The sequence below is a fragment of the Rousettus aegyptiacus genome, unplaced genomic scaffold, assembly GCF_014176215.1.
Source record: "Rousettus aegyptiacus isolate mRouAeg1 unplaced genomic scaffold, mRouAeg1.p scaffold_m13_p_1, whole genome shotgun sequence".
Lineage (NCBI taxonomy): Eukaryota > Metazoa > Chordata > Mammalia > Chiroptera > Pteropodidae > Rousettus > Rousettus aegyptiacus.
In genome coordinates this window covers 161,972,717-161,996,941 of record NW_023416284.1, presented here as the reverse complement: position 1 = coordinate 161,996,941, position 24,225 = coordinate 161,972,717, and the positions used below count along the sequence as shown (strand labels likewise).

The 24,225-nt window shown below is 34.7% G+C and overlaps 1 protein-coding gene across 5 annotated transcripts in view; it reads right to left on the bottom strand.

The window, feature by feature from the left end:
- Positions 1–24,225, bottom strand: part of EYA4 (EYA transcriptional coactivator and phosphatase 4) — a 266,023-nt gene that overhangs the window by 200,426 nt on the left and 41,372 nt on the right. For 4 of the 5 annotated variants that reach the window (XM_036221944.1, XM_036221940.1, XM_036221934.1 and 1 more), the window contains one exon: positions 7,361–7,459. The exons of the other annotated variant lie outside the window; for it this stretch is intronic. In XM_036221944.1, coding sequence (XP_036077837.1) covers positions 7,361–7,393 — 33 coding nt within the window. In that variant the 5' untranslated portion in view covers positions 7,394–7,459. The remainder of the gene's footprint in view (positions 1–7,360; positions 7,460–24,225) is intronic. 5 annotated transcript variants of the gene reach the window in all.

Here is a 24,225-nt window from a genome sequence, read left to right as displayed (position 1 = left end):
TCTCTCTAGACTTATTCTCTTGAGTGACCTCAACCAATAATGTTTCTTTAAATATCATTGATACCCTGAGCTTCCCAAATTTATATTTCAAGAACAGCTTCTCTCCTGAGTTCCAAGTCATTATATATTACTGACTACCCATTATTCCCACCAAATGTTTCATATCAGGTAAAAATATACCTCTATTAAATCAGTTGCTTAATACTCTCTCCAGGAATTTGTCTACCACACAGCGCTTCAGGAATCTCGGCCTGGAAATAATATGCACGTCACTTCCTCTCATATTTTATGTACCAAAAACTAGTTATGGGGTCCTGTCTAAATGAAGGGGACTAGGAAGTGTAGTCCTTCATGCATCAGATTTAAAAATAAATAAATAAATAAAGAGTATGAAACAAGACTGGTGAAAAAATGGCAATGTCCCTGCCACCATGTCTAAAACTTAATTACTGATCTCCACCTTCTGTGTCATCTCATCTCAGTAAAAGCCAGCTGCGTTCTTCCCATTGTATTGGACAAATACCCTGAAGTCATCTTTGACTCCTTCGTTTTTCTCACAATGCGTAGCCAATTTATCAGCAAGTCTTCTTGGCCCTTCATTCAAAATGTATCCTCAATCCAACCACTTCTCACCACCTCCACTTCTATCTTGTTCTTTGCACATCCGGATACTTACAATAGCCTGGTTTCTGCTCTTGTCACCATATAGGTTGTTTTCAACATAGTAACATAGCAGATGGGGTGACCTTTAAAAAACTTGTCCCATCACATCATCCCTAAGCTTCTCCGATTGCTTCACATGTCATTCAGAGAAAAGCTTAAGATCTTATAATGGCCTAAAAACTCTATACAACACATGCTACTCCATCTCCACATCCTGATTACTCCTTATCTCTGCCTTGTTTTCTCTACCACCGCCACCACGAACACTGGCCTCCTCTTCATTCCTTGAGCATACAGGCATGCTGCCACCTCATAGGTTTTGCAGCTTCTGTTTCTTTTAACCAAAATTCATTTTTCCCCTGAAACTCACATGACTAGCTTTTTCACTTCTTTCAAATCTTTGCACAAATGCTGTCTTCTCAGTAAGATCCCCCTGACTACTCTCCAAAAACTGCTGTTTGCCCCACTCGTCCCCTCCCCTTGCCTCCAGAACTTCCTCTCCTCCTCCCTGCTTCATTTGATTATCCTACCTAAAATCCTATATTTGCTTACTGTTTGTCTCTCCCCGCCCCGCTCACTACAATATAAGCTCCATGAGAATAATATTTATCCATTTCGTCCTCTAAGTATTTCCAACATCAAAAACGATGCCTCGCATACAGTAGTTCTTCACAAATATCTACTGAATAAATTAGTAGCGACCAGCCAATCTCATTTTAAACTAACTTTAGAACTTGACATAACATCTTATGACCTTATTCTAAACTAAAGTTTTGGGGAATACAGAAATTGCATTATATTTATCTTTTAATTCTTAGTTTAACAAAGTTCTGGACAGAGAGTGAGAAACCTAAATATTTGTTCAATTTAATTTGTTGAACTGTCATTCAATTTTCATACATTCTCTTATCTTATAATGGTTTGTTCAAAATATTTACTAGTAAAGATTATGCAGCTGGTTCGTCATGATGACATAACTGACATTTCTCAACAAGACCTATGATATTTAAACATTTGCTCTTTTTTAAAGAAGTTGAGATCAAGTTGAGTTTTAATAGATACTTTTAAAATATCAAATGTATTGAAGGGTCTGAAAATCATTTAAGTTGATCAAAGCAAGTAAGATAATGCATTGAACACAATGGATTCTGGAATAAGACTACATGACCTCCGCACAGCTTTCTACGTATCACGGCCTTAAATAAGATCTCTAAGCTCAGCATCGGTGTGCTCTTCTTTAGACTGGGGTTATGACAGAGCCCAGCACACAGGGCTGTTGTAAGGTTCCAGGAGCTGAATCACATAAAGCATTCAGTGTAGTGTCTATCAATGAATGCAGCTCTTATCAGTGAACACTTTCCATTTGCTATGTACCTTATAACAAAAGTTTGATTATACCCATTTTCCCATTTTTTAAGATTATTAACGTATGAAATAGATATTTCTACCATAACAGTTATGTTCATTTTAATTTATATGGAAGAATTATTGAACAATCAATATACCATATATAAGTTATAAATTCAGATAAGAGACTTTAGGTACCCAGAGATATTATAGCTTTTATTTGCATCTATACTATTTGAAGTGCTCAAAGCTGCTGAGAGCTCTCCAGGCCAGGATGAGCAGGTATAAGGTTCTGGTGCCACCCCTTCTCTTCCCCAAGTCCATGACAGATTGCTCTAAATTGATAATGTTATTCTTCCCATGAGCCAGGGGGCAGAATTAGGTTCCTTTATGCAGCTGCTACCAACTGATTACAGCTGAGAATAAAAACCTAATATTTACTTTCTAGATCTTGGCCAATGGTATACAATCACAATCCATATTCTATACAATATGGAGTTCTCTCTGTATATATATTCAAGTGTTCCAAAACTTGTGAAAGTTTTACTAAATTAAATTATAGTTTTAGAAGGTCATAGGATATAATGATTCATAGACTCTTATGATTCCTTACAAACTCATGAACAAATATAAAAATTCAAAGTTAAAATTTATTTAAAATGAAAAAGTCTTAATGACTTATAAAAATTAAAATATATTTAATGTATCAACTTGTAATTTCATAGTTTAGGTACTCTATTATATAACTGCAAAGTAAAACTATAACTGGCCATTGGGAATTACAACAGTTCTGAAAATAATTTGGCTTTAAGCAGAATTCCACTGAACTCTGAAGTATATTATCCATGTGGATGGTTTAAAAAAAAAAAATGCTATAAACATGATTCTTTTGACTTGTTTAATGGTCAAGTTCTTCAAACAGCTTTGTAGCCTCAAAAAGGATATCTGTTTTGATTAAATTTAAATAAAATAATTTTAATAAAAGTACACATGCTGTTCAAATTGATTTAGAATACCTGAGGAAAATGATAATAGAATAACAGGATTTCAGGATTTTGATAGCACCACATTTATCAAAAATTAAAAAAAAGTAAGTTTTAACTGAACCCAAAATAATTATTTTTTAGCATAGTTTTAGAACACTGCCAGGAATTGGTGATTCCGAAGTCCTGCATCAAGATAAGTTGGATGGTATGTTCAATTCTGTACAACAGCTAGAAACCTGTCCAAATGTTTCAGATGCTGTTAAACTAGTGTTACATGTTTTTTGCAGTTAAAAAAAAAATGATGTAAAACATGAATTTATGAGTCAGTAATCCATTCTGAGAATAACATTTTGGCTTTCTAAAATTTGTCAGGCTGTTCATTAACATATCTTACTAACAGTATATAAATATTTTTAACAAAAACATTTATTGAATGTCATCAAGAATTGTGCTAAGTAAGGATATAAGATGAACAAGACCCGCTATTATTCTTAAGTAGTTTATAATATAGTAGAGAGGCAAATAAGCAGGTAAGATTTCATTTCTGTGGGATAAATCCTGGGATAGAAGTAAATGATAATGGAAGCACATTGTAAATGCCCCTGACCCAGCATGAGGAAGAAGAGGCAATGTGAGAGGCTTGCTCAGAGGGAGTGAAACCCATACTGAGTCTTCAAGATTTACAAGTTATCTGGGTTGGAAGGAGACCCACTAGCACAAACAAAGGCATAGAAACCTCAGAGAACCTGTGAGAGTCAGAGAACCAAAAGAAACCAGAAATAAAACTGAAGAGGTACAGGTAAGCAATTAAGTCTGTGTGCTTTACTGTACACTTGGGACTTTCTCTTAAAATTAAGGGCCTAGGAAGAATATTAAGTAGGACAGTGATATGATCAGGTGTGTATTTTAGAAAGACCATTCTAGAAGTAACTTAAAGCAGAAAAAGACAGTCAAGAAATAGAATAAAGATCCAACATAAGGAGCTGGAGCAAAGGAAACAGCTTCGAGAGATATGAAAAGTTAAGAATGGACAGGATGACTTTCAGATGGGGATAAAGGAAAAAAGATGACTACCTGTTTTTTGACTTAACTTACTCAATAGCTGATGATGCTATCTACTGAGATGGGAAATACTGAAGCAGAGGAGAATGGAAGGAAAATTGGAAGAAAGAAATGCTGATGAGTTCAGTTTTCATCTGCTGATTCTGTAGACCTACATACTTCTAGGCAGAGATGTCGCTAGAAGACAGGTGTGTGAGAATGAATATACCCATTAAACACCATCTGAATTTGTCAGGTAATTATAAGAGCAGCTAATATTTACTGAGCTTTTACTCAAAGAAAGGCATGTGATAAGCCTTTCATATAACTTTTTTTTATGACTCTCCCCCACTCTACAAATGAGGAAGAATTTAAGTAATTTCCCAATGGTAATAAAGTGTTTAAGTGTCAAGGATGGCTGATTTTAGAGTTCAAGTCCTTACCTACTATACTATGTTGTATCATGTAAAATCCATTACAGATTTTGGAACCAGATAAAAGTGGGTTCAATTCTAATCTCTGCTATGTAATAGTTTTGTGATCTTGATACTCTCTAAGCCATATTTTTCTTATCTGTAAAATGGTAACTATAACAATTGTATTGCAAAGATGTTGTAAGAATTGGAGACTATCTGAAAAATCCTAGGGGGGATGTATATGTGCAGTAAATGACACCTCTTGTTATATCTATGCCTAGAGAAAGAATTCTTCTTAAATTAAAATAGCTGTGATCTGAGTAAATTCCCTGGCATCTTAATATGAACCTTCTTTTACTTCCACCTTATTTGTTCTATATCTTAATAAACACTAAGTATCATTTTTCAAAAAGTTTTGAGGCATTAATATATTCTGGAAGATTTAAAATCATTTAAAGATTTCTTTCAGATAGAAATCATTTCAGTGTTAGGAGGTCAAGTCTGACTTGTTTGACATTTCTGTGGTGACGACTGTCAAAATAAGAAAACCCAAAAGCAACGAGGCACGTTGACATTATGAAGAGAGCTTTGGACTTGGAGTCAGAAGACCTGTTGAAGTCCCAACTCTGATGCTTATTAGCCCTGCCAATGTGGGCCAGTCATTTCACAGTCCCAAGCATCCCTTTGCACATGTACGAGATGAAGAGACTGGCCTATATGGTCTTCTATGTCTAAGGATGTTGAAGAAAAAGGAAGGATTTACAATATTTATAAAATTTAAGCCATTAATCCATTGACACTTGACACAAATGTCAAGCTTCCTGTGGTTTAAACCAGAAGCATCGATTCTATATAGCCTATCAAACTACACCACAGATCAGCAACTTCCAATTTGACTGACCAGATCATAACCCTCAAGTGGAGAGTTCAATATAGAAGAAGCAGAAGAGAAAAGGCCAGTGAAGAGCATTATTTTCTTCTCTCAAAATCTCTTCCATTCTGATTACAAATTCAGCAGCTGGATTCAAGCTGAGAGGCCATAAAGTCACCCTAGATTTCTGGTTCTCAAACCTTGATGTACATTAGCCAGGAACTTATTTATTTTTTAATACTGAGTTCCACAACTCTAAAATATCACTGAGAGGAAACTATATATGATTTATAAGAGCTGAGTTTCATTTTGCAAAAGGTGGTAGGAAGCTTCTCAGGTAATAACCTTACTCTAATGTTAAACATAAAAACATACTGTCTTTGACCTCTATTACACTGAAAATGAAATTCCTGTTTGAGTATACACACACCCTATGGTGATTTACTGGATTGACCATGCTGGTTTATGGAGACTCTACCTGCTTTAGCTCTGAAAGTTCCATGTCCTGGCAAACCCCTGGGTCTCTGGAAAACAGAGACAGTGGATCAATCTAACACACACACACACACACACACACACACACACACACACACACACTCCTACGCACAAATGCACACAAACTTTTAAGTAACACCCAGTATGTTAAAACAAGTATAAATCAAACAGTAGCCCTCTCCTGAAGCAGTACCACTAACATGACATTATCGTTCACTCAGATGGTCACTTACAGACCCCTGACACTGTGGGGATCCATAAACATGCAATAGCATGGATATTATATCATCATGCTGACTCTTGTCCATTTTTTTAGAGTCCACGCTATGAATAATTAAGTTTGATAACCAGCATTAAGGAGAAAAAAAAAAACAAAAAACTACTTTGAAGCCGCTGCCTCCCAACTGCCATTTGTCTACTTTTCTTAAGGACAGGCAATTTTTGAGGAATAACATCTCTATCATTAGACAGATTTTTTAAAAATAGTTTTAAGGCTTTTTAATTTTTGTTACATTTTTCCTGTAACGATCCCATGTGAAATTACACACTAACATAATATATAATTAAATCAGACAACAGTCAGATCTGTATGTAAAGGCATCATTATCATTTCTCTTCAATGAAATAGTAGAAAAAATTAAATTAATTTGAAATAGAATGTATACACCAGAACACATGTCCCTCTGTATTATAATATTGGATTTATCAGAGAATTCTAGGACCACATTATTACACACAAACACACTGCGCTCTGTCGCCTGACAGAAACATTAGGCTAAGATAAAAGCATAATTACGCATGCTAATGAAGAATAGTATCAGTCTGCATAACACACACTTGGTAAGTACACACATCCCCTCACTTGTGGCATCACTAGTTACCTATGGACAGAAACTGGCAGTAGTGTGGGAGTGTGGGGGAAGACCTTCCATTGATTCCAGTTCCGTAAACCAAAGAACTAATGTCCTGGGGACACTACTAATGAGTTAGGAGGAAAGGCCACACAAATCTTTTCCCTTTGAGAAATCAAAATCTTAGAATAATTGCCACCAATCTTGTGCATTCTTCACTCTGCAAAGAGCTTAGTAAAATAAGGAAAACCTTTGAGGATGTGGTTGCCATCCCTGAAATGAACAATATGCATGCTAGCTATATACTTTCTCTTTTGATGCTTCTGACTTTCAACAGTTTTATATCAAATGTGCTTAGATATGAACTATCTAAGCACATTTGATATAGAACTAATAAGAGGTGTGTAAAATTTTGGACACTGTCTAAAACACTTAGCATGATTTCAATGCCCTGGTCTTTCTACCAGTGGCTTTACAAGTAGACAATCAAGGGAGACCTTAAAACACGGTATCATTAAGCAGGAGCAGTATAAATTTCCAAAGGTCTGTTTTACGGTCTTGAAAGAGAATTCCAAAATCAACCAAAAATACATTTTTTTAAACTGGCTTTTTACAACATATTTTTTTTAGCACGATTTTGAGTCATACCACAACTTTTTTCAGCAAACTTGAGATTGAATTAAGACTTACTGATTGTTCATTTAAATCCTGGGAGTCTTCCATGTGGTTTTCTCACTTCTCCTGCTACTCCCAAGTAGAAGCAGCTTCCTTCAATTAAAAATGAATTACCTAAAAGAAAAAAGATGAAAACAAGGGGAAAACGAAAATGTCATCCTTTTTATGTAATTGTAAAATTATCAAAACATGCTGTAATTTACATGATTGTTAGTAATCTATAGTACAAAATTAATTTTGTCCCCATATCTAACAAAAATAATGATCTTGAAAATCACATCAGAATAAAGTTGGGATATGAGAACAGTACTCAGGAATCCTACAGATAAAATCATCTGAGGATGACTTTGGAGGCACAGCCAGAATTAACACTTAGTACACTATTTTGCTGAGCGATGTCTATCATTAAACAATTGATGAATTAAAAATTAAAAGTATGCATTACCTGTTCACTTTCTAAAGTACATAAAATTTTTAAAAAATACAGCGTGTATTTTAACATGACAGCTTTCTATTAAAAGAAAAACTGAATTAACAGACTATCATTATTCACTTCTAAATCTAATGTTATAAAATACATTTTCAATTTTTAAAAAAAGAATGAAAATAAGACTATTATGATAAATAAAGTATCACAAATATGTATGAGAAAGACAACTGGTCAATTAACTACGGTGAGGCAATAAGTTAACTATTCAAAGAAAGTTAATATTTACTCCGTACCATACATTAAAAATTTTCCCAGTAAATTTAAGTTTAAAAAAACCTCTAAGAAAAATAGGCATATATTTATTTTTTTCATTCTCAGATAGAGGATTTTATAACAGGAGCAATGGAATATAACACACACAAAAAGCCAAACACCTCCTTGAATACACACACACACACACACACACACACACACAAATTAATAATAATCAAAATTAAGAGATACATAAAAATATCCCCTGGTAACAAGGACCACTATGGCTCAGGTTTGCAATGGATATGATACAGACCACGGTAAGTGCAGACCACCTCTCCAAAAGATGCTCACCTGCTAACACTCCACATCTGCCTGCCCACAAGCCTTTCCTCTATCCTCCAGGATGGAATTGTGGCCAATCATCTCCTTTAGAGCCATTTTCTCCTCACTACCTAGATAACAAATTAGCTAAATTCTCTCTTGAAGAGGGAAATCTGATGTTCCTTTTTATTCTAACAGATAAATGGGTAAAATGAATAGTAAAAACGCTGTACCTGATTACAAAGGAAAGGGACAATAGATTCAGCTACATAAGAACACCACAAAAACTTTGCTTTTGTGAATAGAGAAAAATAATCCCAAAAGTAAAAGAACACACAGATTACAAAAAATATCTTCAATAAATATTAAATGTGATTCTGAGGAAAAATAAATTGGTAAGAAAAATTTAAGGGCCTATTACATGATTAAGCAAGGATATGAAAACACAAATCATTATAAGAAAATGTAAATAGTAAACAAACATGCGAAAAAGTGTTCACTCTCTCGTGTGCCAAAATATGTAAACTTAAGCAATGAATAAACATTTTGGAATACTATGCAAATATTCAATAATCAAACCATTTTAAATTTTGATTATAAACATTGTAGAAAAGGATACAGTGAAAATGGTGTCCTTATTCAATTGCCAATTATAATGTCAAGTTTTCTAATACTTTTAGAAAGCAATCTGTCACTGCATTTCAAAAGCTATAAATGTGTTTAAACTCTATTATCCAATAGTGACTTTCCCAAGAAGTAAACTTCCTCCCACAAAAGTCACGCAAGGTATTCACTACAGTTTTATTCATGATAACAAAAACTAGAAACAGCCTTATTTCTGTAGTGGACTGATTAAACAAATTATGGTCAACCAATTTCACATATTATTTAATGATCAAAAGAGTAATTATTTTTTAAAAAGTGAAAATTATTGTGTATTAATTGAACAAATCAGAACCAAAAATTTTATCTCTGCTAACATTAATGTACATGAATTTGGATATTACTTAATAGGCAAATTAAAAATAAAAATAATGATAAAGAATAATACTTTTGCTTTTACATACTTTGTTGCTTATCTTATTTTGTCTGTGCAACAAAATTTTTTTTTCTATAATACAGGAAGCACATAGTAAGTAAAATTGAATGATGCCAAAATGATTTTACGAGATCAGTTAAAGCTATAGATATTATAGTGAAGATGAATCTTCTAGATAGACTCATTCTCCAAGTGGCCTCTGTAGCTTCTTCTACATGGATTAAATTGCAAAGCCAGAGTAATCTTTTTAAAGGCAAGTACTCTTTATCTTATTTACTAGTGTTATCTATAGCACCTAGCTCAATGCCTGGCAAGCATTAGAAGTTTAATATTAATTGAACGAATGACACAATTAATGGTGGATGAAATCATACATAATATATCTGAAGATGTGAAGGGAAAAAGTAAACAGCAAGATAATTCAACTTTTGAAAAGTCTGTCTCAAACATGTGGTTATTTTAAGAATAATTCTGTTTGTTCCATATTTTTCAGGTATATGACTTTCGTTTTAACTTTTACTTTTTATTAGAAGTTATGAATAAAAACTTTGGGGGAAACTTTCTTCGCTAAATAAGAATATTGCAACTTTTCAGAAAATTCAATATTGAAAAGTAGTCTACCAGATATTTTCCTACTCACCTGACCTAATAATAAAATATACCGATAATAAAATTACTAATGATACCATTCTAACCAATTATTTACTTTCAACACAGCATGTTCTATTTTTCTGGGACTGTTGTAAGAAAGTACCATAAACTTAGAACAATCGAATTTTATTCTCTCACATTTCTGAAGGTACAAAGTCCTAAATTAAACTGTTGGCAGGTCCATGCTCTCTCTGGAGGCTGTAGAAAAGAATGCTTCTTTGTTTCTTCCTAATTTCTGGTGTTGGCTGACCATCCTTGTATCCCTTGGCTTGCGGGCGAATCACTTCAATCTCTGCCTCCATTGTCACATGGTTTTCTCCCTACCTACATGGCCTTATTCTGTGTGTGGGTGTCTCAGTGTCCAAATTTCCCTCTTCTTACAAGCGCAGGTCATTGATTTAGTTCCCTAATCCACCCTCATCTTAATTTGATTACATCTGCAAATACCCTATTTTAAAATAAAGTCACATGCACAGGTAAGAGGGTTACAACTGGAGTACATCGTTTAGGAGAGACAATTCAACTCACAACACATATACAGTTATCATATTAAAATGCTTTGTAAGATGAGATCTAGATTTCAATGTAATATTTCCAGAAAGGATATATAAGAATTAAATCAAGGATATTGATCATTAGGAAACAAGTGATCATTTTCCTGAAGGGCCACCAGGGTACTAGTGATAACTCAAGTAAAATTAAAATTAAGACTTTAGGATAAATATTTGAGAATAGGAGAATTAAGCAAAAGCTAGCCTCTTGGTTAACCACCAGTTCAGAATCTATTTAATGTTCCAGTTGGGGAGCTATTTGCATCAATGTTCCATGTTACAACTTAATACTTTGCTTTATATTTCCTTAAAATTGAAATTAATTGTTACTTAGCTTAACGTTTTTATGGTAACATGAATTTCCTTCTTTGCCAAACATGCTAAGGCACTAAAATATTATGAGTCCAGTGATTTTATATTATTGAACCAAGTAAAACTACCTTGGCTAATTGCAGACACAGTATTATTTTACATCATAATTTAGCAATGGTTGTTATGCTAAATCTTTTAACATTTATTTCTCACAAATATATGAGAAAAAGACGAGAACACTCTTTGACTCAAGTAAGAGAAGAATTACCTCATAATAAAGATATAAAATTAAGGAATAACAGTAACCTCATGCTGTTTTATGAGGCAATAATCTAGTTCCCAACTCTATTTCAAGTCCATTCACTCAGAAAAGTGAATTTAAAACAGGAATAATAGCAAATTCACCCATTCTGTGTTAGATTATTTCTTCTGCAGTTAAGTTTTCAGTATACAGAAAACCAATCATATCCTTTTCTTTAACTCTGCTCTGGAAGTGAGCTGTAAACTTCTCTCTCTTACAAAATTAGAAAATCAATAATTCTTCTAATTTAAATATATAATGATTTTATATATCTAATTTTAAAAACAATTCTCAGAAATGGAAGGAGGTACTTAGGCTGAGCCTAGGTGGTAGAGATCACAAAGGACCCTGTGCCTTAAAGAAAGAGAAGTCGTTTGTAGAGTCTGTGTGATATAGCCTAATTCTCTGCCTGTCCAATCACACTTTCAATAAAAAGACTTTCCAGGCATGCTTTACTCTGGCTGAATAAACACAAATGTGAAAGGGGAGGCTCTCTATGCCAGGGCTGGCACGGGACGAGGACAGAAGCTGCACGTGGAATATTACACCTCTCTCTGTGGATTAGGCACACAAATGGCTCAGCCTTCCACTGGTTGTTAAAGCCAGACACCTGGGCTTTGTTACTGACTCTTTGCTCATTCCTCTCCACATTCAATAAATAACTGAGTCTTATCAATACCTCATAAGAGTTCGTTCAAATCTCTCCATGTCTCTCCCCGCTGCTACTACAGTAGTTCAAGCCATCACTGTTCCCTGCCTAGATTGGAGAGACAGCCTCCTCAAGGTCACCTTTCCTCCAGTCCTGCTCCTTAGACCTCATTTTTCACAGTGCAGCTAGAGCTATAGTCTTAAAATACAGATCTGACTGTATTCTCTTAAAGCAATTCAGAGGTTCACCCCATCCTTAGGATAAACCAGAAATTCTTTAATCGGTCCTACTTGTAGCTGAGGCAGCGCCTAGCAGAGTACCCCTCTGCCAAAATGTCCCACCCAGGGCTATCGGTAGTCAGGTGTTTTGCTCCCTGGGGCCACTGTCCAAAGTGGGAGTTCTGAGGGAGAGCTTTGCCTTCCTCCTCCCTCAGGCCCTGTTCCACTGTCCTCATCATTCCGTGCTCTTTCACAACCATGAGAGTGCCCTGCAGCTAAAGGCTGGGAGCTGCACAGGAGTCTCCTGTGAGGGTATGTGTACAGGAGAGGCTAGGCTTGCCTCTTGCCGTAGTGCAAAGAAAAAAGGAGCGGGAAAGACATGTTTCCCCCACTCATATTCCAAATGTCTAGTATCCCTATAAAGAATGATGTAAAGATTACATGGTGCCCAAACTTTCATTCTAGCCCCTGTGCAGACCTAGGATGGGGAGAAAGGTGTATGGATGGTCCTACCCATAACTTTTGACACAGCCCCCTTTCAACCTAGGCCGGGGCTCTGAAGAACCTATGTACAGGTACAGAATTGCCTGGGCAAAGGATTGCCTTACACTTTACCATTCAGAAAAGCTAACCTATTGTTTGATTTTCAGGTTTACGCACTGCAAGTAAATTTTCAGAAACATATTGTGTACAAAATTAAGGTTTGCTTGCATGAGCATATATTATACACTTATAATATTTATCTATTACACTGATGCACATTCAGTATATAACCCATTAAATTTTCCAAATCTTTTCCAGTTACACCAAATTCCTTCTATCTAATGACTCATCACAATTCTTTCCTATTGCCTAGATATGGGCCTGGGAAAGTATGAGGCAAGTTCTCCTCCTGTGGCAAAATCCCTAAGATATAAAACTTGGGAGTGTTTTATATACAGCCACAAAGAAACAGCTGCTCTGCTAGGGAGACAGAAAAGAGCTGACCCAGAAAGAGGAGCAAAAGCGAGATGGCAAGAAAGTCCTGGCAGAATGTAAGGACCTGGATCTTGTTACGCCTGAAGTCTCCCTGTTTCTATACTCTTCCTGTTCCTTGGTTGTTCAATTCTTCTTTGGGCTCTGTGAGCTATATTCATAGTCTTCAATTAACTCTCTCAGTCATTAAGCATATTGCCTGATATAAAACCTCAAGTGTATAGGAAGTCTAACAACTTATATTCCAGTTGCGTTATCGAGAAATTATAGCTGCGGTCAGCTGGCAAGAAAGGTATTGCTTTCAAGTCCTGTGCACCAAGTTACCTACACTGCCCTCCAAATTTCCTTAATGGGTCTCTGAAGCTGGGTCAGGCACTGGCTGGTTCCAACAGCTCAGGCAGCGTGCCAGAGAGGGAAGCCAACACCACAAAGAACACCTAGCTCCAATTCTATGGCCAACTGTTCAGAGAGGTGGGCATGGACATTCTTTGACCATGCATGTGACTCTCTTTCCTAATTGAACAAAAGAAAAAGAGCAAAGGTATCCAAGAAACAGATCTGGGTGAACAGTAATGAGCATTTTGCCTGACTTCCAACTCCCTAAGTGGAGCCAAGCTACAAACTAGACGCTGAGCTATTTTTGAACTGTTTATGAAGATAGTCCATTTAACACAAAATGTTCACTAATGATGGGGTCAATTTCTCATGCTAAAAAATTACAACAAGCTCAATTTCATGATAATCATTTTTCCACTAGTGACAGCTTCATTTGATGGCAATAATCTTCCTGGAATTATAAAATTATGATCACTTGATTTTTTACAAGCCAAGGTTTTCTATTTTGTTTGTGTTTGCTAATTCTTGATGGTTGGGTAGTCATCCTAGAAAACACAGACACAGTTATAAATGGACCATCTCAAAGAAACATCTGAAAGGCTTCTCAGCTTGGGCAACTTTTTTTGCTACCGCAGATACTCAGGCAGACTGCAGACCAACTTCCCTTCTCACCTGCTGCTCCTGTTGCCCTTCCCAACGTGTACTTCACAATTACTCTGCTGAGCTTACTGTATATGCTGTAATGGTTCACCTGGCTGGCTCTCCTGTAGCCTGGCAGACGAGAACTATTTGAGCCCTTTCTTCTAAGCAGTCTACTTTTTTTCTTACCCATAAACCTTTCTTCCACACTAGGAACCTTTTCTCATTAATATATATGTCCTTCTTGAGGAAAATTTGTTGCACTCTGAAAGAATTTAAGAATACATTTCTTAAGTCCAACTTGAAACCCTAGAGATCCACAGGAGTGTTGCTAGAGGGAATATAAATGTAATAATTTCAAGTAAAGATTTTTGGAATAAAGCAATTTCTATGTGAGCCCTTGCTTTACCATTGGATAATTATATGACCTTGGACTACTTAATTAACACATCTAAATATCATTCTCTTCATCCATAAAACAGGGATAATACCTATATTTTATTAGGATTCAATGAAATCATGTATTTCAAAAATATAAGTCATCTGATTACTAGTGACAGAATGGTAGAGAGTATCTGCTTTTACATTTGGCTCTTCACATACTGAATTAAAAAATTTTACACTGTACAGTGGAACAGAATCTATGCCATTTCTTGTGGAAATGCAATGATTTTTAACTCCGCTCAACTAAGAATATTATATTAACCATTGATTTTCAGGAGCTGCATTAACAATCTATATTTAGATAGTAATCAAAATTTCCCAATCTCTTAATAATTCTCTGAACTCACTTAAGTTTGTAAAAAGGAACAATATCTTGATTAAGTCATTCGCATTTACTCATTTTTAGTTTTCCATTCTACATCACATCAAAATTGTGACTGGTTTCATTACAATTGAGAGACTAAGGCTACCAATAACAGAATTATAGATGGGTATGTGAAGGAGAAGAGACCATATTTTTGGAGAAGAAAGCATGAGAGAGGAATGAGCCATGGGGATGCTAAAGAGATGTGGCAAAACAGGAGTAAAGTGCTAAATATTAGCTAAAAAATAAAATTGGTTATTACTATATTTTGATAGCCTTAAAACGCAAAGGATGGCATATGTGATATAACTGCAACAACACTTGTAGTTCAGAGTTTTGAAAAACAAGATTAATAGTAACTGGAGCTGTGGGGCAACTTGAAGGATATTATGATGATCCAGATAATAAGTCAAGAGAACTTAGACTGATGTGGTGGCTAAAAGAAGCCTGGACAAAAGGTGGATATAAGAGATAACATGAAAGAGAAATCAATAAGACAGAGAAAATATATTAATATAACTGATAAAGTACATATAACTTTTAGGTGTCACACCTTGATTCTTGAGAAATTGATAATAGGGAAAAGCTGAGAAGAAAAGTTGTTTGTGTTTGTGTTATTGTTTTTGTTGTCATTATCCCTATTTATGCAGATGGGCAGAAAACGAAGGCAAGAAGCAAAGCATAAAGAGTCTAAAGAGAGTGTCCTTTTCATGGAAGGAGGGCTAGGAAAACTCAACTTACCTCTGACTCAGTAAGGAAACCTGTTGTATAATAGATCCTTTGTGAAGAGAATAAAAGAAAATATTTTCTTAAGATAAATCAAAATCTTAGATTTGTACAAATAAATGTAAATTCTAAATTGCTACTATAACTGTGGCATCAAAACCTCAGGTCAAAAAATTAAAATCCAAAAGATCCAGGCTTGAAATCCTCAGACTCAAGAGGAAGCAAATGCGAAATTGTTTTATAGGGCACAAAGGATTCTTAGAGAAAAATTCTTCAAAAATGATAAGCTACCCAAGGAAATAAAATACCATCGAGACAGCAGATGCAACAACAGGGGAGCTAGAATCCAAAAATTTGTGATTATAGGACAATCTGAAAAATACTATATAATAACTAAAATTCAAACAATGAAAGAGACAGAACTAGAAACAAAATTGAAGGAACCATACATCGTGAAAAAACAAATAAACATATATGAAAAAGAACCATAAAAATATTTGAAAAATTTTTTTAAATATGCATTGAAATTTTGAAAAAAATAAATTAAATAGCAGATTAGATTCAGCTAAAGAAACAATTTTTAAAGAACAAGATAAGACTCAGGAAGTGGCCATCTCCATAAATGAAATTAATGATAATAGAAACAATAACAAAAACACAAACATATCTTTTCAAGCTCTCAAATTTTCTATATCACCAACTTCTCAGTAATTAAAGTGTGACATCTGAAAGTCATTGATTTTTATTATGGGGGTGGAAAGACCAATATATAACAAAGTAAACATGAGAGATATAAAATACAACAGTAAATCTGACTTACCTAAAGCCAAGTTTTTTACTTGAATTGTGCCTATAGTAAATATTAGTTAGGGATTTAATTAGATATGATGTAATTTGTCTTCTTAAAATTTGAGATAAAGAGAATTTTACTCTTCCAGATATCTAGTTGAAGCATATAGAAAAGTTTGAATACATTCTTTCCTCTCTATAAATTTCCCTGTAGCATCAGAGTATAAAAGCATTCCACTGACTTTGTAACTGCATTCAAAATAGGATCACATTTACCAAAAAAAAAACTGCCATTATATCTTCTAAAAAATCCAAAGAACTTTCTGAAGGCTAAAGTTATAAGAATTCAGAAAAGAATATCTCAAATTAATTTGGCGTTGTAGTTCAATTCTATGTTATGCTGTATGTTTTGACTTTAAAGGCAAACTGAGAGAGAGAGGCAGAGACACAGAGACAGAAGGAGACAGAGAGAATATGAATGGAATCCAGAGAGTCTTATTTCTTTGTGTTGGGATCATGAGGCACATAGAAATGAGTGAGGTTTATTTCCAGACCAATCACATGAGTCTCTAGATATAATACTTGAAGCTTCTTAGGTCCAGGAGATAGAACCACCTCCTTCTCCTCTTTTCTTCTTTCAATTCTTCCTTATATATAAGTTTTAAAATCTAATTTTCAGAACTTTTACTCTGGTCTACTCACCAGAGCCACAAAGCACAAAATGAATCCTGCTTTCACATGTATGACGGGCTGTTAGATATTAAGAGAGTGTTATCATTCGTGTCACCCCCAAATCTTCTTTTCCTCAAGTTAAATACTCCTAGTTAATAAGACCACATCTTTATTTTAAAAGTCTTTGTTTCCCACCAGGAGTTAGGGGGAATTTAATCAGCCACAAAAGTATAATTGCCTAGGAAACACACTACATGGAAGGTAGATATGAACTAGGTCACAATGCATCGTTATTTTTAAACCACTCAATTGTAAATTGGCATTAAGTTAATATAGATCAGCATTAATGTATACCAAATAACACATTTATGTGCAGATGAAAAAAAAATGAAAAGGAAATCCAATTAGCTGAAATGGAAATTAATGACAAAAAATTTTCAAAGCAGTAAGAATGTTCCTTTGATAAAGATTCTGGGGTTTTGTTTGTTTCCTGGTTTTTTGAAGACTGAATTATTCTTTGGTAAAACTAAAAAAATTAAAAAGACTAATGTTTAAGCTACAGGAAGGTCTGGTTTGCCTAGGACTTGGACATGCTGGGGCTTGTTTATACAATTGAGGGCTCGGACTCCCAGGGCTCTAAGTTCTTGTTGGGCCTGAGTAGCTTCCCCGGAAAAAAAAAAAAAAAAAACCCTTTCAAGAGGAGAGCTGGTGAGCCCCAGAGCCTGGGCCAAGTCTGAGTGCTAAGTGTCAAGGCGGCAGGAAAAGAACAAAACAAGAAACAAACCAATAACAATTGTTCATTAAACTCTCTGGAGCAGAAGTTAGGGGGGATGGCATCCCTATACTCTCAGGATTCCCTGTTATAAGGCACTCTGCTGGGGGAAGGTGCTAGATAACTTTCTTCATATGAAGTTACCTGTGGCACCAGTTGGTCAATCAAGAAGTGCGGTCTGACACATACTATTTGCTGAGAGGAAAAAATCAAGAGGATAAAAAAAGTTAGCTATAAGAAAAAGATCAAAATGAATAAGAATTTAAAACATGAGAACTGAAACTCAAAAAGACGACAGAGAAGCAGAATAATTGCCTCCTCCTGACTAAATCAAATACAAAGACACCCCATTATAGAGATGCATATATTAGTTCTTGCCATACTCTTGATGAGTGCTGTAGTTTCTCCTGGTTACCACTCTATGCTTCAGAGCTATCAAAGGCTTCAGCCAAGTTCTTGTTCAAGCACTTGGACAAACTTTATTAGTTCCTAAAGAAGCTTCAGGTGCTTCTGACACTGCTGTGCCCTATACCTAGACAATCTCACTTGTTTTTTAATGCCTTAAATTCTTTTTCATCATCAAGAAAAAAATACAATGAGGTTCTTTTAAAAAAAAAAGAAAAAACTAAGATAAATTTAAAATGTTATTCATAGTCCCTGTATCAAGAATATATCTTGCAAAAAACATTAATTCCTTTAAATGTATGAATAAATGAGTGAATCAATAAGTAAATAAATAAACACAACTAAGGCGCATGTCAGGAAATAGATAACTTTAATTTCATGAATTTTCACATTAAATCAAGCAAAAAGAATCATAGATTTTCATGTCTGCCACAGCTTAACGTATGGCTTTGGGAAAACCTTGTAATTTCTCCATACTTCAGTTTCTCACCCTATAAAAGGAGTATATTGCTTGAAATTTAATTCCCTCACAGCCGTAAGAGTTTTGATTCAACATTTATAAAATGCTTTTTAGCTTCCCTGATTAATAGGCAAAACACTGTGATTGCTATAGAATAATACACTCTCCAAAAAGTATAAAAGTATCTGGTCAAATATGATATCGAAAAATACTTTAATTGAAAAAAAAAATGCCGGTTATATTTATTACTTCTCCATTCCATTTGCTAAGTAATAAAAATTACTTCTAACAAAAAAAGTAGCAAATTAATATTCAAGCTAGTTGAAGCGTTATCAGAGGCGTATCTATGTTTGGGGGAAGGGGAGTTGTTTTGTTTTTCCAGGCTGCCCTGCGTGTTTATATGGTGAAGTCAGGAATGCTGGGCATGGTTTTGAAGGCCTCTAGCGTATTCATTGGTTTCTGGCATTCTAACGCACTCTACTCTTATAACCATAAAAGTACTCTTGAGTGCTTCTGGAAATATATAACAAATCCTTAATCAATTTAAGAGTGTTTTAACTGCATACATGAAATTTCTTGGGAGGAATATGTTAGCTCTTCTACACACATTCAGTACTTAAGTTAGCAAGAGAGTTCCTTCTCAAAGGCACAAAGCTGTTTCCCCATAGTAATATAATTTTCAGTTTTATGTGCATAAGTCCTATTGAATCCCTTAGAATAACAGGAAATTCTGTAAAAAAAGAGAAAAAAAAAGCCCACAAAAATTGATAGCCATATTTATCCAATGCTGGAAGAATAAGTTAGCTATTTTGAGTTGGATTACTCTACTAAAGCAGTAGATAACTATTAAAGGTTAGCCAGAATCTTAATTAACCAGAAACTATAAGTACTGAATATTCTGGACACAGAATTTTCTACAAAAATGCCCTAACAATAAAGCCAAATGATTAATACACTTCATTTTAAACTTTAAGTGTCACGTTACTTTAGCCAGGACTTGAGCAGCAATTTACAGAATTTTGATGCATTTATTTTAATTTTCAAATTAAACAGACTAACATTTTGCAGACTTACAAATTATTACATTGATATAACACAGTTGATATTTTGGTATATGGTAATATTTGTCAACACATTCAGAATGGAATAATCTCACATGTAATGATATAATGTCCATACCTTTCATCTATGTGTTTAAAAACTGTAAGAAAATATGTAAGGTGCTTAGTTAGAACTGTGTCTGGAACATAGTTGGCTTTTAATAGAATAACAATAAATAATTCCTCGTAAATTCTCATCAACATCAGAGTTAGAGCCATTTCTCCTAATAATTTTTATAACTATTTTATGGTGCTAAGTGAAAACATGTCATAAATATGATATACACAGATTTTTTTTCTTTCCTACAAATTAGTTTAAGAACTATGAATATAAATAATTATTCATGCAACTGAGTAGTAACAATCCTTGAGTGAGATGTTAACAATATATAACAGAAATTTGTTACACATGCGGTTAACATAATTATTTGCACTTATCAGTGAATTAGTGTATGAGTCTCAAGAAATTTACTATTACAAAGCTTCCTATTAACCAGAGCACAGTTAATTACAATGTTCAAGTAAGCAGGAAACTTTGCCCTGTGCTTTTATGAGAAAGACACAAGCATTGCCATAGCAATGCAAAGTGTCATAACCTTTTTGAAAAGTATTTTGGCACCATCTTTGAAATTTGCATATGCTCTTTCACCTGCTAATCCTACATCTAGAGTTTTACCTACAGGAATTTTTGGCAAATACACACAGAGATATATAAAAATCATCACTGCAATGTGCCTTGTAATTGTAAAAATCTGGAATCAGCCTAAATACATACCAAGAAGGGAACGGTTAAATTATAAAACTTAAGTATACATTAAATAGAAGTACCCCAAACTATGTGTATTAATGTGGAGAAGTGTTCAAATACAGCAAATCAAAGGTAAGTTTCAAGACAACTGATGATCCATTTAAAAATGTAAAATAAAAATAAATTACATCCTCATATAGTTCTAACTTTTACACACAGTGGGGAAAAAATGTGTGACAGGAATGACACTAAAGTACAACAATTTACCCTGATGGTGGAAGAGACAAATAAAGTGGGGACATCCGCTTTTTTCTTTAAATATATCGGTATTTTTTAGCTTTTTAGTGAAGTATAATATTCACCCAGTAAAATATGCAAATCACTAGTACACAGTTGATGAATTTTTCTTAAATAAACACCAGCATGTCACCAGAAATCAGATCAAGATAAAGAGCATTATCGGCATTCCAGAAGCCTCCCTCCGTCTGTTACCCAGTCTCTCCCTTCAAAGCTAATCCCTGTTACATCTGTTTTAATGTGTTACAGAACTCATGGATTACTTTTGTTTAAAAAAAAAAAATTGATTTAAAAAAACCTATGCTTCAGCAGCATGAGCATCCCTTTTTTGAATAATAAATACACTAGCAGTGTATTCAAAAATCAATTCAAAATATATACCAAGTGTTCTCAGTGCCTTCAGTGTCTTTCCTGTATGAGCTCAGTGATTCCCTACAACTCCATGAGGCAGGTACTATTATCAGTATTATCCTCCCCAGTTTATACACGTGGGAACTATGACTTTCAGCAGTTCAGCAAATAACTTCCCAAAGGTTTACATGCTAATGTGAGGAGGTGGCAGGGCCTGTACATACACAAAGGCAGTCTGATTCCAGTATCTGCAACTCTTTATCAAACACAAAGAAAAATTAAGGCAGCAAGAAGTAAGGTTAAAAGCACTTAGGGTGTTTCCGGTAAAGGTTCTCCTTTTAGCTTCCTTTCGAATAAATCACCTAATGTCTTTAATCCAGCATCTATCTGCAAAAGGAAAGGTTAGGCTCAATTCCTCTTCTGATGTGATTCTCTGATGACTAATGTGACCTACTAAAATATAGAGCAAATATGCTTCATCATGATGTAGTACAATCATGTACTGCATTCAGAAATGACTCACACAAGGAAATAAAACCACAATTTTCAAAACTATTGGAAAAAATAATTTTAATTTAATGTTATTTTTTACCATAGGAGGGGTTTTCTTTCTCCCTAAATAAGCAAGTTGGTGGTTTTGAAGGGTCTTGCTCATCTTTTTTTTTGTGGAAAATGCCTAAAAACAAACCACTAGAAACTAAACAAAAATTTTTCCTTTGTCAATTGTGCCTTAAAAAAAAGACGTAATTTTTTTCACCAAAAAGCTACATATATACTTTTAACATACGCATCTGAGATTTTTGATCCCCACATTTTGAAACACTAATATAAACAAATACAAAACATTCTTCCTCTCAGATAAAGCCCATAATTCTAAGAATTAAAAATTCTTCAAAATAACATGAAATTTATGTCAGCAGAAAGCAACTAGAAGGAGCCAAACTTTGTTTCTGGAGAAAACTATAAATAGAAATACTGTAAACCTCAACTAGAATCTGACTTTTTAAGTTCAGTTTATTCAAAATACCAGTTCATGCTGGATATAGTGTTTCTTATGCTAGAAAATCAGTAATAGTTTGGTACAAATAAAGCTTTAAATGAGTTAGAATAGAAAATAACCAATAAACTTGTTTCGACGAATGTAAGCAAAAGAGAATCAGTTTCCAAAATGTAAATGGGATTCCTTCTTTGTAGTTATCTGGCTTTGGACATATGTCCTTTGAAGGCATGCATGGAATAGGGCAGGTAATTTCCATCAACATGCCCAGACATTGGGACTACTGAGTGAAGAAGGTATGATCTTTCTCCTCAGTGAGTTCCGAATCTCACTAGAAGACAGGCTCACATATAATTAGCTCAAGCACAATGTGCTGTTATAGTAATAGCCCAAATAAGGTGTCTATTGGTATTACAGAGAGGAAAGAATAAATTCTGCCTGAACCTAAGGGAAGGCTTCCCAGAGGAGGTGACATTTGAGCTAAGCCTTGAAAGATGAGTAGAGTTTTTGTCCCGTAGGTAGCAAAAGAATAAGAGGCAAGTAGGTTAAGGGAGTTAGGGCAGCAGAGGACAATGGTGGTTAGAATATCCCAGGGAAAGGAAAGGAAGTGCCTATTGTATTTTATGCCATAAAGTCATTCATAAATACGGTTAAATATTACATTAGGATCCACCATACAAAGAATCAGCCTGAGAAAGTAGGTATGTGACTTGAATTCTCTGGAGGAGAAAAGGGGGTCTCTGATTTACGAACCTAAGAAGAAATCATTTGGAAAAATGGGACCTCCGGTTTGCTGGTTATTCTCCAATGACTAAAGGGCTACCAGGCTTTCTGTTCAATGTCAGGCATAAAGGACCTGGGTAGACTTGAGGTTTGCTAGACCTTCTTTTTACCTCCTGTCAATGCAAGGAGCTGGACTCTCCTCCATTGTCTGCAAACTCGTGATTTAAGCACCGCCCCCTATTCACGCCCCTGGACTGGTCCCCAGCTGTCATTGGGTTGCCCAGCACCCACTTCATCTCTCTGCTAACAAGTAGCTGTGCCAGGTCCTTCTCTTAGAAAACAGAAAGACATTTTGGTCACACATAGTGTGCTATTTGCAGCCACTTTGCCCCCTTAAGAGTACATTTCAAAAATTAAAGTGTAAATCAAAGGAAAGGTAAGAGAGAGAGAGTGAAAGAGAGAGAAAGGAGGAAGAAAGAGAGTTTATTTTTAAGTACCTCTGCTCTGCCTGCTTCAGCATCAATTAGTAAATGATGTGAAATCCCCAGATCAGCCTGACGACTTCCAGATAACACGATTACCTACCTAATATAATTAAAGTAAAACCACTAAATTAGACGATATATACGTGTGGAATTTCAAGTATCTTTGCAATTACTAATGAGATTTAAAAAGGAGTTCTGTACCGTTTAGATGTCATATAGGTATTAATTTAATCATACATTTAAAATATTGTTTCATATTTCAAAATAATTTTCACATTCAACCCAAAATTCTTGTAGGCAAAGTTATCTTCTCTCATTTATGCTAACATTGCATGTTCCCACTGTGTTTATTTCAGTGATTTTTGAAACATCTTTCACATATACCTGAACTAGGCAGAGGTCAGAGGTAGTACTCAGACTGCACATTTACTTGCAGCCAACTGCACATCAATTCATGGATAAAATGTATATGTCAAGATTAAACCTATAGAATTAGAACATAAGTTTGGAATTACTTTCTCCAGACTGTACCAATGTTATTAAACTCAAGCTCCTGATTTTTGTGGTACAAAGCATACTTCATTTGAAAATTGTTCATTACAAATAAACAAATGATTTCATTCATTAAGTATTTTAGTCTTAGTTATAATGACAGTTAACTTTACTCTTTCTGACACCACAAACTAAATAAATTAAGTTTCTCATTACTGAATGTTTATCTACTGAGGGGACAATTATAATTATGAAAAATGAATAAAAAATATCCACTGATAAATAAAAATATCCACTGAAAAATAATAGAAAGAATAGCCATGTAATTGATTCAAGTATCCTCCTCCTACATACTTACCCAGGTATTCTGCTCCCCCC